General features: G+C 41.2%; 1 protein-coding gene across 3 annotated transcripts in view; it reads left to right on the top strand.

Moving 5' to 3' along the window:
• The window catches only part of MTUS1 (microtubule associated tumor suppressor 1), a 143,200-nt gene that overhangs the window by 69,940 nt on the left and 56,343 nt on the right, over window positions 1-16,917 (top strand). The window contains exon 1 of one of the 3 annotated variants that reach the window (XM_019552600.1): window positions 1,298-1,729. The exons of the other annotated variants lie outside the window; for them this stretch is intronic. Coding sequence (XP_019408145.1) covers window positions 1,609-1,729 — 121 coding nt within the window. The 5' untranslated portion in view covers window positions 1,298-1,608. Of the gene's footprint in view, window positions 1-1,297; window positions 1,730-16,917 lie in introns of those variants that run through there. 3 annotated transcript variants of the gene reach the window in all.

The following is a 16,917-nucleotide window of genomic DNA, read 5'->3' as shown; positions in this document are numbered from 1 at the left end:
TCAAGAGTAAATTGGATGCTTATCTTGCTGGGATCCTATGACCCCAGCTGACTTCCTGCCTTTTGGGCAGGGGGCTGGACTCGATGATCTCCCAAGGTCCCTTCCAGCCCTAATGTCTATGAAATCTGTAAATCTATGAAGAAGGGATTTGGGATATCTGATATGATATAGGTGAATGATCAAGTTCCCAACTTTGACCTCTGATAGAATGTAGGGCTGTGGAGCCCGAGTCCTTGGTTCATTCCTTGGGTGAAGTTGTTCAGAGTAGGAGCTGTGAAGGCTCCTTGTCCTGGAGTGGCTGTTTGTGTAGAGAGCATGGAAAGATTGGGTGGATCTACTTTCTCCTCATTGGTGGCTGCTGAGATGGCAGTTAACTGAAGAGGCAAAAAGACCAACCATTTCTCTTCTTTACAAGAAGAGAGTGACTTGTATAAATTAGAGTTAATTATCATAAAAACAAGTGAGCACTTCCAAATAATAAATTAGACTAAAATAGAAGTTTGTGTTTGGGTACTTACCTCTGCTGCTTTTAAGTTCAGCAGTTCAACTAGAAATACTGAATTTGTTTGGCTGTATTGTTTTAAAATACACCAGGTGCATTTTTTGTGCTTAAACTGCATTGCTTATCTTAAATGCATTAAATGAGGGAAAACTTGATCTCTGGGACCCCTAAGAGAGAGAGAGGAAAAAAATTGTATTGTTTCAGGGACTTGTTAATTGTGCTTATGATGGTTTTTGTATCTGGAGATCAATCTTTATCAGTAAAGTTTGCATCTTTAAGATTAAGCACTTCATTGACCTTTTTTAAATTAAATGAAAAAGCTGCAGTGCCAAACTGCAAAAAGGAGTAGTAGCTCCCTTAGGATCCTTTTCAGTATTTAACTGCTCTTACAGAATTGTATTGTGAACATGTGGATTTGTAAATATGCACATAGATGATGTAGTAGTAGTGGTGTTTAATATGTTTAAAAAAGTGTCTTTGGTTAAAAAAAGTAGTTAAATATTTTTCTAGGAAAAAACCCCAAGTGAATGGGAGGAAATTGTTGACATGTAATCAGAATGTAGATGAATGACATAATTATGTTGAGGGGAGGAGAGCCAAAATATACCTTCAGGAATATTTAAGTAATTTTCTCCCCAACAGTCTCTGAAGACTAATTTATATGACTGGTGACATTATTGGATGATAGTCAGCTGGGGAGACCACCCACTTCCTCCTCCTCCTCCTCCTCCTCCTCCTCCTCTTAGTTCCCCATCCCATCGAGTCCCATAACAGATTAAGCATGAGCAGTGTGATGTAATTCAGAGGCTGCTAGTTTTCTGATTCACTAAGAGGCAGTTTTATTCTGAGAATCAGCTTTGTTTCTGCAACATCTGGTGAAGGGAGAGGCTGCCAGTAACATTTGCATTGAGGATATCTATGTTTTCAGTTTTATTTTGTCTGTGCTTGGAGTAACAGCAAAGGAATGAAGAAAATCTGATGTTTTCTAGTCCTGTTTTCCTTACCAGGTATCACTTGGCTTCAATCTGTGCTGAGTTAAAAATATAGTATGTAGTTGTACATGGAGGCTGTTTTCTGCTTGCTTTTTTCTCAATTGCTCTGAAGACATGTTATGGTCCCCAAAATTTTCCTTATCCAACATGCGTGTGCGACTGACTGCCAAAGGATTGCTCCGAAACATTAGACTTCCTTCTGGCTATAGGAAAAGCACGGTTATATTTCATACAGGTTCGTATCTTTTTAACCCTGTACTTGGTGTGTGTATGGGAGACATCTTGTTTATTTCAGGAGTTGTTTATTAATAAATAGTAACTGTTTCATGCCCAAAATATATATATTATCATAGAAATCCAAACTCTATACAAAGTATTCTTGGTTTATATAGTGGGATAGCTTGATTTTTGTTTTGCTTTTTGCAGTCCTCAAATTGTAAATGTTGATCTGCTCATCTGGGAGATGCGTGTTCTGTTTGCGGAGTCCATAACAGGGACTGGACACTTTCCAGCTCCAAATACAGGAACTGGAAATTGATCTCCCTTCTAAGTGTGGGTTCATGATCTTTTTAAAGTAATGGACAGATATGCCCTGATAGTTTCCTTTCTCTGCACTTTGTATGGGAAGAGGAGATTCAAAATAATACTGTGGAGGAATTGTTAGGATTGTGGTGGTGGTGTGGGGGGGGATGTTGCATAACAACAAATATGCCTATAGTTTAGTATTCCTGTTAGGATGAAATACTTGGGAATCTAGCTATAAGCAAAATAAGTAAATGTTACATGTAAAATGCTTTTTAGTTTTAGAACAAATTCCACTTAATTAGAAATGTAGGTGGTTTTCACTCGGATGACTTATATTTGTGCTTCAGAGATAAAACTCATTATTTTAATCTCTTATACTGAATCGCTAGGCTTGTTTTCAGTTACTTTTTCCTTTTGTGAAAAGTAATATGGTATGTCTTGTAAATATACAATATAAATCATGATGATGGATTCTATGTAAAATCCTTCCCTTCATACAATACAGAGAAAAAAATGAAAAATTGAATACCGTATAGAAATCCTCTTTTTTTATGCTGTTGCGCTGTTTACTTGGAAGTTCATGCTTCTATCTATATCTAGTTTTGCTCCCTGGCAACTCCCTCCTGTCTTTCCTGGCCACTGCTAGTTCCTCATGTTTCCTTGATGTGCCATTTAATTCTACCAGTTTCTCTTACCATTTCATATGCTTATCTGTATTTTTATCTTGGTCTTTTTTTCTTTCTTTCTTCATCCCCAGCAATCTGAAAGTAGTTTTGAGTTCTTGAGGCTAAAACTGATTATGGAGTTAAATGCAATATAGATCATAGCCAACCAAAATTGCGCATACTGTATAGCATACTTACACAACCCAAGTTCATTTTAAAAAACCTTGATGTTGCAAAATGCTTAATGAAGCAGTCTTCACTTCTAGTTACTGTTATTAGAAGGAACATATCTTCACCGAGCATATCCAGGAAATGTGTCCTAGGAGATGCATGCTCAATCTTTAATCCAGTTCTCTAAATGCGGTGAGAATTTTGGATATTAGTTAACAGTAAAACATATGTATTTTAGAAATGTCAATGCAGGTGTCATAATCTCAAACAAAGAACTGTTCTTGTTTTTTTAAGCTTTCATTAAATTGACTGTAGAGATTCCTGTTAAATAAAGTACATGAAATAATATTGCTGGCCACGTGTCCCAGTATAGTAGCCAATCCTATTAAGAGGTGCTGAAAATACCTTCCCGTTACATGCATGAGACACTGCTCTTGAAATGGCAAAGTTCAGCTGGACCATGTTGCTTCCTTTCTCATCTTTTTTTTTTTTTTTCCCTCCCCCATCTCCACGTCTCAAAACAGTCTGTGGATCACTTCACTGAACCAGTGTAAGATTGAGTGGTGACAGTGCTGAATATAGCTATAACTGGGGGCTATAGAAAAACCAGGTCACATTCCATAAAGGTTAGTACAAATATTTATAAGCATTCGGCATAAAATAATACAGGTTGAGCTCTTAATAGATCTGACGCTGGTTTGTCGGTCACTTATGACCTAGCCCTTATTTAGGGACATAAAATTAGGTAAGTCATTCAAATGATTGTGTTGTATATTATACCTTTTTAGATGATCAGGATGAAGCATGCTTCCTGCTGCTGCATCAGCAGGAGTGTCTCCCAGTGCAGTGATTCCACTACATTAAATATATGTAGTCTGCTCCCTGTGTCAAATAATGTCGTCAACCTGTTTCTCCATGTTGAAGCTCCATGTTGAGTTTTAAAAGCTGTGAGAAACTGGCAAAAGAATTATAAGAGCTCAAACATGGTAGGTCACATGATAGGGAGTATGGAACTAAAGAATTTACAATAACTGTTTTGTTCTACTTAATCTACTAAATTTAGCCGTGCCATGACTCATGGACCCTGTCCCTCACTCCATAATTGTGCAGTCCACTTCCCATCCATTTATTACTTGCAAGGTTCTTATGACAGCTATGGCAATTGCATACATACGGCTAGAATATTAGCAAAATAATATTCTGCTAATGCAGTTTAATGGGAGAATGCAGAAGAGCCCGGTTTATTTTTCAGGTCTTTTGAGACCAACAGTGGTCCACAAATCAAGTGGGAGAAAAATAGGATGTAATGTTTGTCTTGAGGAATGAAATTAGGACTTGTTCATGGGTTATTTTCATCCTTGCTTATGAATTTTTCACAGGAACCCATTAGTATACATGCGTCCATGCATACATAATTCTAGCTGGGGCTACAAAAGGATGTTGTGCCTCAGTTCTGTTTGCTGTAAATGCAGAGACTTAAACACATCAATCTAAATTGTTTCCATGCCACTTCAGATTCATCCCCATGGGAATGTTGTATCAGAATAGCTGCAGTAAATTTTCTTCAGTGCCTTGTCCACCAGTTTTTTAGCTTAAATTATTTGAGGTCACAGTACCAGCAAGTAGGAAGCCTTGGAACAGGAGTCCCTCCACTTTGTAGTGAGTTAATTTGTGTTGACATATGTTTAAACTTAATAACTCTTCAGTCCCCTGACTATGACCTCTCTCTCTCTCTCTCTCTCTCAGTTGTAGGTAGCCAGGAATATTCCCTTTTGATATACAGCTGTAGAATATCCTTCCTACTCCTTGTATGTGTATATGTATCTATAAAAAAATCTCAGTGCCTGACTTTTTTCTTTTAAATTTCCCTTAGTCTCTCTCTTGATTTACTTTTTTATATTTTTTTAGGCAAGTCTGAGGGTGAATAAACTAACGATCTGACACATGATTAAGGATTTCTTTTTTCAGTACACTTCGGTTATGCAAACATGTGAGAAGTATGAGTTAAGTAGGAATTAGTGTGTGATTTGTGACAAAACATCAACCATCGCCTCTCAAAAGCTATTAAAGAACATTTTTACCAAAAGAATAAATAAAAGTACTTTTGTGTACTTAAAGCTCTCCATGCATGGTTAGTGTGACAGAACATAAACGTCTCTGGGCGGCTCTGTCACTTCAGGCATACTGGAGGAAGAGACAACAGCTTACTTTGTGTGTTACTTATGAATTGTGTGTTCGACCTCTCTTTGCATATAAGGTAAAACAATAAGTCAAAAGGGCAAAGATTCAGTGTCTTCTGCTGCTTGATTCTTGAAGTTGTCTGTAGAATTATGCAGGGTGGGGAAAAAAAAAACATTTGCCACACTCAGTTTAGGTAGGTGTAGGTGTGCTGAATTAAGCTGCCTAGATCTAGACTGGGAGCAGTGCTTACAGCAATTCGCTGCTGTCAGAAGCAGCGTGTACAGCCATTTGCTGCTGTCTGGAGTGACATGGGGAGCCCAATGTCAGTATTGGGACTGCAGGAGGGGCTGGTGCTTACAGTACTGTTTACAGAGTTGGATGGTAAGCCTTCAGGAGGGGTTACTTGTTGGGCTATAGTCAAGAACTTTTTTCTTAATTTCTTTTAAGTGCTGTTCTTACTAAAGCTAACTAAAACACAGATAAAACTTTACACTAGAGACTGATGAGGAAATAAATAGTAACAAGTATGTATCCCAAAAGTCTCAAATATCTACTAGGCCCCCAAAATCCAAAAGCCTGTCAAAGATAGTTTGGGTTTAATATAGTACAAATGTTGCCACCTATGTGTGCTGATAAATATTTAGGCAAGGAAAGTTTATACATGATTCAAAAATAAGTCACTTTCTGAAACTGTATTGGACAGGGACTTCAATACAAAAACATGTGTTATAATTAAGGAATGCTTTTTCCAGAGGAGTATTTTGGACCTTACCATGTTTCTATTAATGTTATAGCCTGAAACATTATCATATACTTCTATAATGGGAATTTTTAGCCATTAACTTCAGTGACCCCAGACACTGTCTCAAGGGTTTGATCTTATTGTTTTTTAAAAAGAAGATAAGCATAAATAAACTAAAGGAAGCTCTTAATTAGATGTCATGTGGTAGAGACCTATACTGTTACACTGTGGTGGGACTACCCACTCTCCATTTGCCTTAAGTTGAAGCCTGTATTGTTGAAAGGCTGGCTTTTGCTGCTGCTTTCTCCTTGCCTTTCACCATGAAATTCTGAACACCCTGAAGTTTTGAAAAAGGAAAAGGAACTTTGGGATCTACCGAATCCAGTTTTTTTTTTCATGTCCCACCTAAGTGCACTTTGAGGAAGAATGTGACGAGATCTAGCTGAGGTTAGTTTGACAAGGGTTACATAGGCCTTATTGGCTCATAAAAATCAAAGATTCATGCACTTAGGGCAACTGTAAAATGAAGATATCATTTGTTGTTCTCTATATAAAATGGCTGAGGTTTATATAAAGACAATACGAAAAGTATGCTCATCGCTGCATTTTCCCCCCAGAATGGATAACTAAACAGAAGGGAGTTATTACTTAGCTGAGAGGAATTTTGGCAGTTGGCTCTGGAACTAAATATTATTTAGTAATTATCTTGACTTGGATATGTAATAGCCAAGCTTTTTAGTGCTGTATCAATATTAAATATGACATAAAGCTGTATCAAACACTGGTATTGAATTTTAGTATGCAATGAATGAGAGAGTGAGTGGTGGTGGGGGGAGTTGTGATTTGACTTATGGGGGGACTTGCTTGCTTTGACTTCTTTGGATTTTATAACTAACCATCTTCATAGTTCTTAAATTATTATGGCATTCTCAAATAAGATCAAACTGAACTTAAGTGTTCAAAAACAGACTTTGTATTGCCAGTGGTTCATCTTGCAGAAAATGAGCCAAAATCAAATGGAAAATGAGATGTGGTACTAGGAGAAACAAAGCATTCCTGTTATGACTCCGGTCATTTAAAACTGAACTTTGTAGAGTTTAAAAAAAAAAAAAAAAAGCTCTCTGGGAAAAATGATGCCATCCAGCCTCAGTGCTGGAAAACAATATTGTTCCCTTGCAGCTTGATTTCAAGATTGCAATGAATTGGTTCATTGTTTTTGTAGTCTTGTTTGCAGTTTGAAGGTAATGGGCAGGCAAGTGTATGCATCATGAAGTGCGTGCGATACTAGTAGAACAAAAGGTGTTTTTTAAAAAAAGTTACTTTTTAATAAGCTAAACTTAAAGGTTAACAGTTTTATATTTATTTCAACCCTACTAGAAAGAGCTTATCCTATCAGACCCTATATAAGTTGTCTCATAGACTGATAAAATTCACTGGCTAGCTAGAGTAGTAGAGGATTTGGCCTCTATACTACAAGGCTAGGGACAGAAGTTTCATGCAAAATGGTTTAAGTGATCAGAAGCTGGGTTAAACCTGTAGCAGAGCATAAGTTCAGTGCCCATAAACCAGTTTCAAAATGGCTGAAATTGGTTTAAGATAAAGCTGGCTGAATGTAGTATCAGACGTAACTAATTTAAGTTGAACCAGTTTATGAAACTTCTGTCTCAGACCCCTTCCTGGTTCAAATTTAAATTGCAGTCCCCCAGCATGCTTTGCAGCACTGGGCTGGGCTGTGCTGTGCTGTCTGCTCCAGAGAGCAGGACTGGCCCTGCCTCTCTGTTCCTTAGCTGGAGCAGTGAGGGCTGGCTCGCTAGCCTCACTGACTTGTTCGCTGATTTTCCCCCCCCCGCCCCTCCACCAGGCAAACTCTGGCAGGGGTCTGGGGCCAGAGAGGGGGGCATTAAACTCCCCTTCCACTGAGGACAGAGTTGCCCTGCCCTGCTTGCTTACTATTGGCTGTGACTGCGGACTACAAATTCAAGAGGCACCTGGAAGCAGGAAGAGGAAATGACTGATAAGCAACCCTGCAGAGTCTTGCTGTTGTGATTGTAGACTGTAAATCCCAAAGACCTTGGGGGCTGCAGGAAGACTGAGCAAATGTAAAGCTCATGTTGGTTACATGCCAGAGAGCCATGCTGTAGTGCACATGGTTTCTGGCTTGAGCCACGGCAGGCATGTGGCTGTTTCCTGAATCAAAAGTGAATGTCTGTGTTCATTTGCTTATTGATTTTAATCTTTGCAGTTTAAACTAACCTGCAAAGACTGAATCAATTCAGCCTCCAGATTTTTGACTATCTGTTCTGAGCCTGAAAGAAACCTATGTTCATCACTGAATAGAATCAAGCATGGGAGGATGTTGAGCCTGGAGTCTATCTTTTTGTTTTGTTTTTAATGCCTTTGATACCTCTTAGGGTTGCGTGAGCTTCTGCTACTTAATATCCTGACTACTGATCTTTGCCAAATACCATGTTATCTGGCATTCATTTTTGGGTAGTGTTACAAGAAGGTTATGGTGAACTGATTAGACTTGCCAGCCAGATGCCTTCAGCTTTCTTAGACTCCTTTTAATATAATTTTTGCCTTTAAAAGTGCAGTGCTCCAGCTGGCTTGAGTGCCCAAGAGTGGTACCTAGAGGTCAGGTATCCATGCTGTTTTTGTTCTTGGATGTGCTTGTACCTTTTGAGAGCTAAGTGAAGCTCTTTTTGATACCTGTAATGCATGGCTGAGTTGGGAGTCTTTTCATGAAGTTCAAAGAACTTGGTTTTAAAAAGCTGATGTAACCTTAGAGAATAAGCAAAGATTCAGTAGTACGAGGTAGCAGTTCCACACAATTCCTGAAACAGTGCAGACTACAATGTTAGAGCTTTCACTTTTAAAGGAGAAACCTTTAATACTTTAGGTTCAAGGTTATTACTGTTATTACTGTCCCAAGGAAGATGAATCCTCTCTCCTCATGAGGCTTATTACAGGGTAGGCTCTATTGTCTTCTGGGAAGAATTGTTCTGCCAGGACCCTATAACAATTCTGTGCTACTTCTTGCTTCTGCAATAATCCAGCATAGAGAGAGTCATAGTGGATCTGTGCAGTAGCTTTGAATGCACTTTACATTGCCCTATCATTAGATTCTGCTTTTTGGGAACAAATGCACCCTTTTTCACTTAATCTACAAATTCTGTCCCCAGCATGGCATGTATGCCCTCCTTGGATGTGGTATGGTGGTTTTACTTACTGGGGGTCTTGCTTAGAAGAGGGAACAACATTTGGCTTTATGAAATGCAAGTTGTACTTGTATTCTTATATATTTTTTTTTTTTTTTCAATCTTTAAAAGGTCAGCCGCCTTGTTCAGTTTAGGAATCTCAACACTTATGAAGATGGAAATAACTCACCTTAAATAACCTGGCTTGCATCTCTAGAAGGTGTTTAATTACCATTACTATTTATGGACCTTTCATTGGTAGCAATATCTCATCAGGTGATGCATGATAGCATTGTAGGCAAGCGTTGTGAATAAGTTTGTATTGTCTTTTTAAAAAGACTTTTCTTAAATTTAACTTCTCCTCTGCAGCCCCCACCCATTTTGCAACAGTGGTAACAGGGTTGTCCAATATGTGCCATTTGATATAAGCTGCTAAAATAAAGGTGTCTTGAGAAAATACAAGGGCAGAGTAAAATTTAAAAAGCTTGAATTTGCTTTTATGAACATAAAAGCATTTGGGGGAGAAAAAGCAGAAAAACTAGAACATCTGCGTTAAAATACTTTTGTACCAAAAGTTCCCTTAATCTGATCTGAAATTATTCAGAAATAGGAAAACATAATATGTGTTATTTCTTGAGTGATTTTTTTTTTCTTTCTCCATGTTTAAGGTATACAAATACCTTAAATGCACCTGCTTTTTCTGTTTTCTACATCAATATTTCTTTCTTTCTTTCTTTCTTTCTTTGAATATTGTCATACAAACTATTAAGGGTTCTTCCTGAAACAATATTATCAAACAACTTCTTCAGCAAGGAAGTTGCGGATTGCAACAGAATCTTTTTCTTATTCATTTCTAGTAGTGACACAAGGGATTAGTATTTCTGAATATATATAAAAAATATATATTCCTTTTAATTGGCTGACATAGTCACTACCCCTCCCCTCATAGTCACCATCAGGCTACCAATCCTTTTGAGTCTTGGCCCCAGTCTGGTCAAACGGAGTTGGAAGAGAGGTGCATGTGTTAGTGGGGTAAGCAGAATTCAAGTGAGCAGTCTCTACACTGGAGGCTACCTGCCAATTAGAGACTGAAACTGAAAGATAAATGTTGAAAGTAAACTGCATATTGGGAAAGAGAAAGGAGAAAAGATGCATTTATCATGGCAGAATATGAGATTGGGCACTCCTTCGTCTGAATTGATGGAGGTGTTTCAGAGGGATCTATTATGTCACTATTAAACAGCATTCAGCAGGCTGTGTTTTGAAATAATGCTCATGGAATGTTCTGAGGATAACCCCAGGGGAGAACTGCTTGCTACAGAGGAGAATGCATTTATTGTATCATAACAGGAAATACAAAAATAATTCTTTAGCTACAAAATGGTGCTTGTCCCTAACTGTGTGGTAAGCTTCTGAGGATTTTTTTTAAAGGAAGCTTCAACGACCCCATTCTACAACTGGCATGTGGATTTCCAGAAGATTGGTATTTTTAGTAAATGTATACTAAATAGTGACATCTTCCTTTCCTACTGCACAATTTCATTAGATCGGCATGGAAGACTGAATTAATTCAAATGACTTTTTCTAGCCTACAGCCACTTGAACGCTGCTGTTAGGGTACTGTGTTTGAAGAAACATGTTATTTTATTTTCTTTATCAGAGATTGGTATGATTACCTGGAAGGATGCTTTCTGTAAGAAGCAGTTTTAGAAACTTATTCAATTATCATAGTTTTTAAATGCACAATGCAGTTACTTTGTGCTTGCATCTCCAAGTAGTTGGGTGAAGGATGGGCTTGGAAATGGATTGCAAGTTGAATGGCTAAACAGTTGACAGACCATACTTGAAGTTGTCCCTTAATTCCTAGACTGATAAATAGACGTATGACTGTTTTAATGTTTCTTTCATACAAAAGAGATGAGGGACACTATTTACTCACAGTTCAAATATGTATTTAAACTGAAACCAAGCAAGTAAAGGTTTAGTTTAGTATAAGAGAAAATGCAAACTGAGAAGTTATTCATTTGTTATAAGGTACCTGAAAGGCAGCTGTAATGTTCCACGTAATGTTTAACGCTAGGCTAATATGTAAGTAATCTTAAACGTGACGTCCAAAGGCAGTGGCAAACTTTGGTTGTAGTGTGTTTGTGTCCCCTTTATTTATAACAATGCAGTTGTTATAAACTTGTGACCCTCTTAAATAACTTGGGATACTGTTTTAAGAAATAAGTTGGTACACTTTAATGTTGCCCAGGTACTACTGCAATCATAAAACTAGAACAGAGTAGCACTGTCTTGGATGAGAGACAGCAGCCTTTGCAAAACCTTTTTTCCTTAAACACTCTTACCATGAAAAGGTTTGAGCATTTTCAGATGAGCTTGGATCCATGGTCAGACTGATTGAATCCTCTATAAATTTAGCTAGGCAACTGCTAGTTATGTTGGGAGAACTGCTTTTCTCAATGTGTTGTGCAATTATTTAATTAAATATCTCAGAATTAAGGCAGGTGTGAACTTTCCTAACCCACCCATAATTTTAGTGCTGTGGTATGCCACTGTAGTTTAAGCAAAAATGGTTCTCCTTCCTAATGGTTAATTTTGGTAAATGCTGTGAAATCCACATGGTTACTCAGATTTGCCCTGAATTTGATTTTCTTAGTGGCACAGCGAGACAGGATTTGTCTTCCAAATTTGTGATAATTTTGAACAAGGAATTCACAAGATAAAGCTTTTTCTCCCTGACACAAGTTACAGCTCAGATTCCATCTATGCTTCACTTATATCTAGGGGATAAGTCATATCTGTGGTCATACTCAGAATGGTTTCAGTTGAAACTTACCTCTGTTAATGAATGGCACCTTTTGGGAAAGCATTAAAAATAGTATAAAAATATTGAGCTCTGTACATAGATTTATAGCTGTCTCACAAAACAAATGTGCTCTTTCACATACTGCATGTGTGAAAGAGCAACAGACTTTCTAGCTTGGCAGTTTCATATGAGCTGGGTGTCTTGGGGCAGGGGCTATGTGATACTGATGGAACCTGTATGTTGCTCAGTCAGTAATGGATCAGATTTGAACTAGGAAGAAGTCCTCTCTTGGTATGATTTGCCTCTGTCAAAGAGGATTGCTAGGGAAATGTTTGAATTTTCTGCTAGCTCATGGTGTCCAAACTAATTGGTACGATTCAACTTTTGCAATTAATGTTTGCTAGGGGAGGGGGTCACTGAGTTTGGGACCTGAGGCAATATGAGGTGAAGGGACAATATAAGCTCTTTTCTGTGGCCCTCTGTGAAATTCTAGTTCTGTCCTTTGTACATATGGTACTATCTGGTGTCTCCTTATCCTCCGTGCGACTGAATCCCTGTTCATGTGCCTCATGTGAACTGGCATCTAGGGAAGCCCTGCTCCTCTGAAAGCTCCCAGTGCTGAGCCTGGGATGAGCAATTAAGAACAAAATAGTTCATGGATGCTCAAATCCTGGCATGAATAAGGTAATTCATACCTCTAAAGGTTGTAGGCTTAGGCTGTATTCCTTCTCCATCTGGTATCTTCACTCAGCTGAGAATACCACTTTCAGTTGAGTGGACTACTTCCTGTTTCTTTGGGAACCCCATTCTGCTTAAAAGCTGTTTTTGTTTTTTCTTGTACATACCACATTTCAAGCCAGTCCTTAGGGCCTTGTTACAAGTTAATTTTAAGCAGCTCCTGGATCTCTTAACTCCTGGATTATCCCCACATTAACAGCTGAAATTAGTTTTAAGCACACTTTTCAAGTGACTTAAAGTTATGCCACTCCAGAGCAGGTTTATCTCGGGGCATGTGTTCTGTCATTAAGCTAACTCCCCCTCCCACTCCCAAAAGTGTGACCTTCCCAGTCTCGAGGTTCAACCCTGTGCAAACAGCCTGCATGCCAGAATACATGCCAGCTAGCCAGATTGCAAGGCACAGGTGAGTTTGGGAGTGGAGTCTAGGAGGGGTGGGGAGAACAATGTAGGGGGCCAGATCAGGTCCCTATGAGCTGGGGCTTTCTTCCTGGAGCAGGGACAGTAACTCCCCCATACCTGCTGTCCCTCATTGCTCCCACCTCCCAGCCACCCCAGGAATAGAGATCAGCACCCTCCACACCTAAATCCCAATCTAAATTTATTAAACCTGAGACCTCTAGTTTATTTCCTTTTTTATTTCTTTCTTTCTCTTTTTACTACTAATTTTATCTTTCAGGGGCTTCTGGGGGGCAGGGCTTGGCTCCTCACTGCTGTGTGCACACCTGGGGCAGCAGGGGGGACCCATGCCCCCCAGATCTGGGCATGAGGTAGGAGTGGGCTGCCCACTATTGGCATGGGCTCCTCACCCTGCTACCCCTCCCCCTGGGGCCTCTGCAGCCCAGTGGGTGGGACCCAGGGCAGAGCAGGACTGGGCGGAGAAGCTCCTTGCCATTGCTGGCTCTGCACTGCCCTGGCAATGTATCCCTCCCCGCACAGCAGCAGTGCAGGTGATGGTGTGGGGTTGTGCCCTTGCTGCTGCTGCAGGGCAGGCAGAGAACACATCACCAGGGCAATACAGAGCTCACAGAAGCAAAGAGCTTCCTTGCCTGGCCTCACTCTGTCCTGCTTTGCTGGGTCCCACCCACTGGGCTGCAGTGGCCCCAGAGGGAGGGCAGCAGGGCGGGGAGCCTGGGCACACAGTGGACAGCCTGCACCCACTCCCACCTTGTGCACAGATGTGGGGGGCATGAGTCCCCCCTGCCCCACCTAGTGTGTGTGTGTGTGTGTGTGTGTGCAGTAGTGGGGGGAGTCAGCCCCTTCCCCCTGCCCAAATCTGCAGCAGATAGCCTGCACCCACCTGACCACAGGCTCTGCTCCAGCTGTGCCATCCATGGAGAAGGGGCAGCTGGGCTCTGTGCTGCTATGCTGCAGCAACCACCACCCCCTACAGGCAGCAGCTGGGGCTAGGGTGCTGTTGCAGGGGGCTGCAGACCTGGGCTTCCTAGCCCCATAGCCTTGGCAGCTGCCCTGGGGGGAGTGAGTGAGGGCCAGTGGCAGGACCAGGAGGGCTGCTGGGGGGGTGGGGAGTGAATGGGCTGGACCTCCATTCTGTGAGCTAAGGAGGCAGGGGGAGCTCTGAGTTTTCCATGATGATAAATCCAAAATCAAATACAAAAATTTATGGGTATTTAGAATTTATTTTATTCTAGTGATTGAGGTACTAGTAGGCTTCCACATTGCTTTGAAAGTTGTAAATATATCGATAAAACCTTGTGTTCAACTGATACATGGATCAATATGTAGTGGCATTTCATTTTAATCACAGATATGGGGGATTTAATCAGAGAATTTGCAGCTTTTTATTGGGGAAAACCAGGATCTCTATTTATCAGGCCTTTAATGGTAATTCACTGCTCTAGCTCCTAGTTGGGCTTCTGATCAATCAGCCCTCTAGTGGCAAGTCACAGCTATGCTGGTGAGGGGCAGCCAGAGAAGGTTTTTAACCTTAAGATGCGACTGCTCAAAACTTGACCTGGCACTAATGCTGATCAACATCTGAGCAGCTCAAAGTGCAACTTGCAACAAAGCCCTTAGGGGTGCAGAATGGAATTAGTGTACAGGTTTGGGGCCATTTGAACCAAAAATTTCAGTCAGGGAGATCATGCCCCAAAAGCAGCTTGGTTGATAAGTTCTGACAAGATAGTAGTTGTGCATGTGATTGGAAAAATAGAACCATGCCTCTGATTAGGTCTTAAAGGGTCTCAGTTATTTGACCTTTATCATAGCTGGTATGTGGCACTACCTACTCCTTTGGAAGAGCAATATTCTGTTCAACAGAAGGCTTAATTCTTCAGACAAGTGACCCTAATGCTCTGAATCTTGGGGTTCCATATATTTTTCAAGTACATTTCAACCCTTCTTCATGCTCCCATCATTTGCTAGAACCTAGATCCACAGAGGCTTTGCCATTATAAGGGGAGGGTCTGAATTTCTTTTCCTACCTCTTTCTTCCCCCACCCTCCCCATGTAGGTATTGGCATCTCACTAAACTACATGGAAGTTGGGGAGGTAAATAAGTGCGGGAAGAACATGACTTGCCAGAGGTGTAACCAGGTTGACACAGGGAACATAAAAATTAAGAACAATAAAAAATCCTTCTACAGATGCATAGTGAGCAAAAGAAAGGTGCAGAGTAACATGGGGCCCCTGCAGGACAAATCAGGACAGTTGGTCGTTGATGTAGGGGAAAAAGGCAGAGCTCTTCAGTAAGTTCTTTGCTTCAGTATTCCTAAGTACTGATCAAAACACTTCCCTCACCTTGAACACGGACAGATGTCCAAAAGGCACCAGACTGCCAAAGGTTAGTGCTGACTTAATTAAAGAGCACTTGGAAGGGCTGGATGGGTACAAGTCAACCAGCCCAGATGACCACCACCCACGGGTGCTAAAGGAATTGGCCAGTGTTATAGCTGAGCCGCTGGTACAGCTGTTTGAGTACTCATGGTGCTCCGGCTAGGTCCCTGAGGACTGGAAAAAGGGCCAATGTGGTGCCCATTTTTAAGAAGGGGAGAAGGGGTGAGCTGGGTAAATACTGGAAAAAATTATCAAAGAGCACATTTATGAAGGCCCAGCGGGGGAAATGATGCTGAAAGGAAACCAGCACAGGTTCATCACAGGTAGATCCTGCCTGACAAACCTTATAGCCTTTTATGACCAGGTCACACACTGCCTTGACACAGGACCTGAGGCTGATGTCATCTACCTGTATTTTAGGATGGCCTTCGACATAGTTTTGCATCCTATTCTCATAGGGAAGCTAGCAGGCTGTGGAGTGGATGCTTGCACAGTCAGATAGGTGGCCAGTTGGCTTAAGGACCACACCCAGAGACTGGTAGTGGATGGGTTGTTCTTGGCCTGGAAGGAGGTGGGCAGTGGGGTCCTGCAGGGTTCAGTCCTTGGACTGGTGTTATCTAATATCTTCATCAGCAGTTTGGACGAGGGTGTGGAGAGCACCCTCTCCAAGTTTGCAGATGATACCAAGTTATGGGGCAAAGGTAACGCACCGAAGGGAAGGAAGCAGATACGGGCCGACCTGAACAGGTTGGATCAATGGGTGGAACAAAATAGGATGCAGTTCAACAAAGATAAATGTAAGATACTCCACCTAGGGAGGAAGAATCCCCATAACACCTATAGGTTGGGGGATGACCTCCTCAGCAGGTCAGAGGCTGAGGGGGATCTTGGAGTCATAGTTGACTCCAAGGTGAACATGAGCTGGCAGTGTACCAAAGTCATCAACAAGGCCAATCACACCTTGTTGTGCATTAGCAGATGCATAACCAACAGATCAAGGGAAGTAATGCTCCTCCTCTATGCGGCATTGCTCAGGCTGCATTTGGAGTACTGTGTCCAGTTTTGGGCACTGCACTTCAGGAGGGACACGGAAAATCTGGAGAGGGTTCAGAGGAGGGCCACTCGCATGATTAGTGGCCTCTGTGAAAGATCCTATGAGGGGAGGTTGAGGCATCTGGATCTTTTCAGCCTTCACAGGAGATATCTGAGGGGAGACCTTGTAGCCACCTATAAGTTTATCAAGGGAGGACAACAGGGAATTGGAGATGTGCTATTTACCAGCGCACCCCTAGCAGTAACTAGGAATAATGGGTGCAAACTAGTGGGGAGTAGATTTAGGTTAGACATTAGGAAGACATTTTTTACAGTAAGGGTGGCCAGAATCTGGGATCCAAGAGAGGTGGTGCTATCACCTAACTTGGAGGTCTTCAAGAGGAGGCTTGATAGTCACCTGGCTGGGGTCATCTGACCTCTGTCCTCTTTCCTGCCAGGGGCAGGGGGTCAGACACGATGGTCCTTTGTGGTCCCTTCCGACTCTATGATCTATGAATAAGAACTGACGTTTACTTGATCACATGGTACGTCCATCATGCCCAGTATCTT

This window comes from Crocodylus porosus, unplaced genomic scaffold, assembly GCF_001723895.1.
Source record: "Crocodylus porosus isolate Cpor-Errol unplaced genomic scaffold, CroPor_comp1, whole genome shotgun sequence".
Taxonomy (NCBI): domain Eukaryota; kingdom Metazoa; phylum Chordata; order Crocodylia; family Crocodylidae; genus Crocodylus; species Crocodylus porosus.
This window is presented reverse-complemented; position numbering and strand designations above follow the sequence as displayed.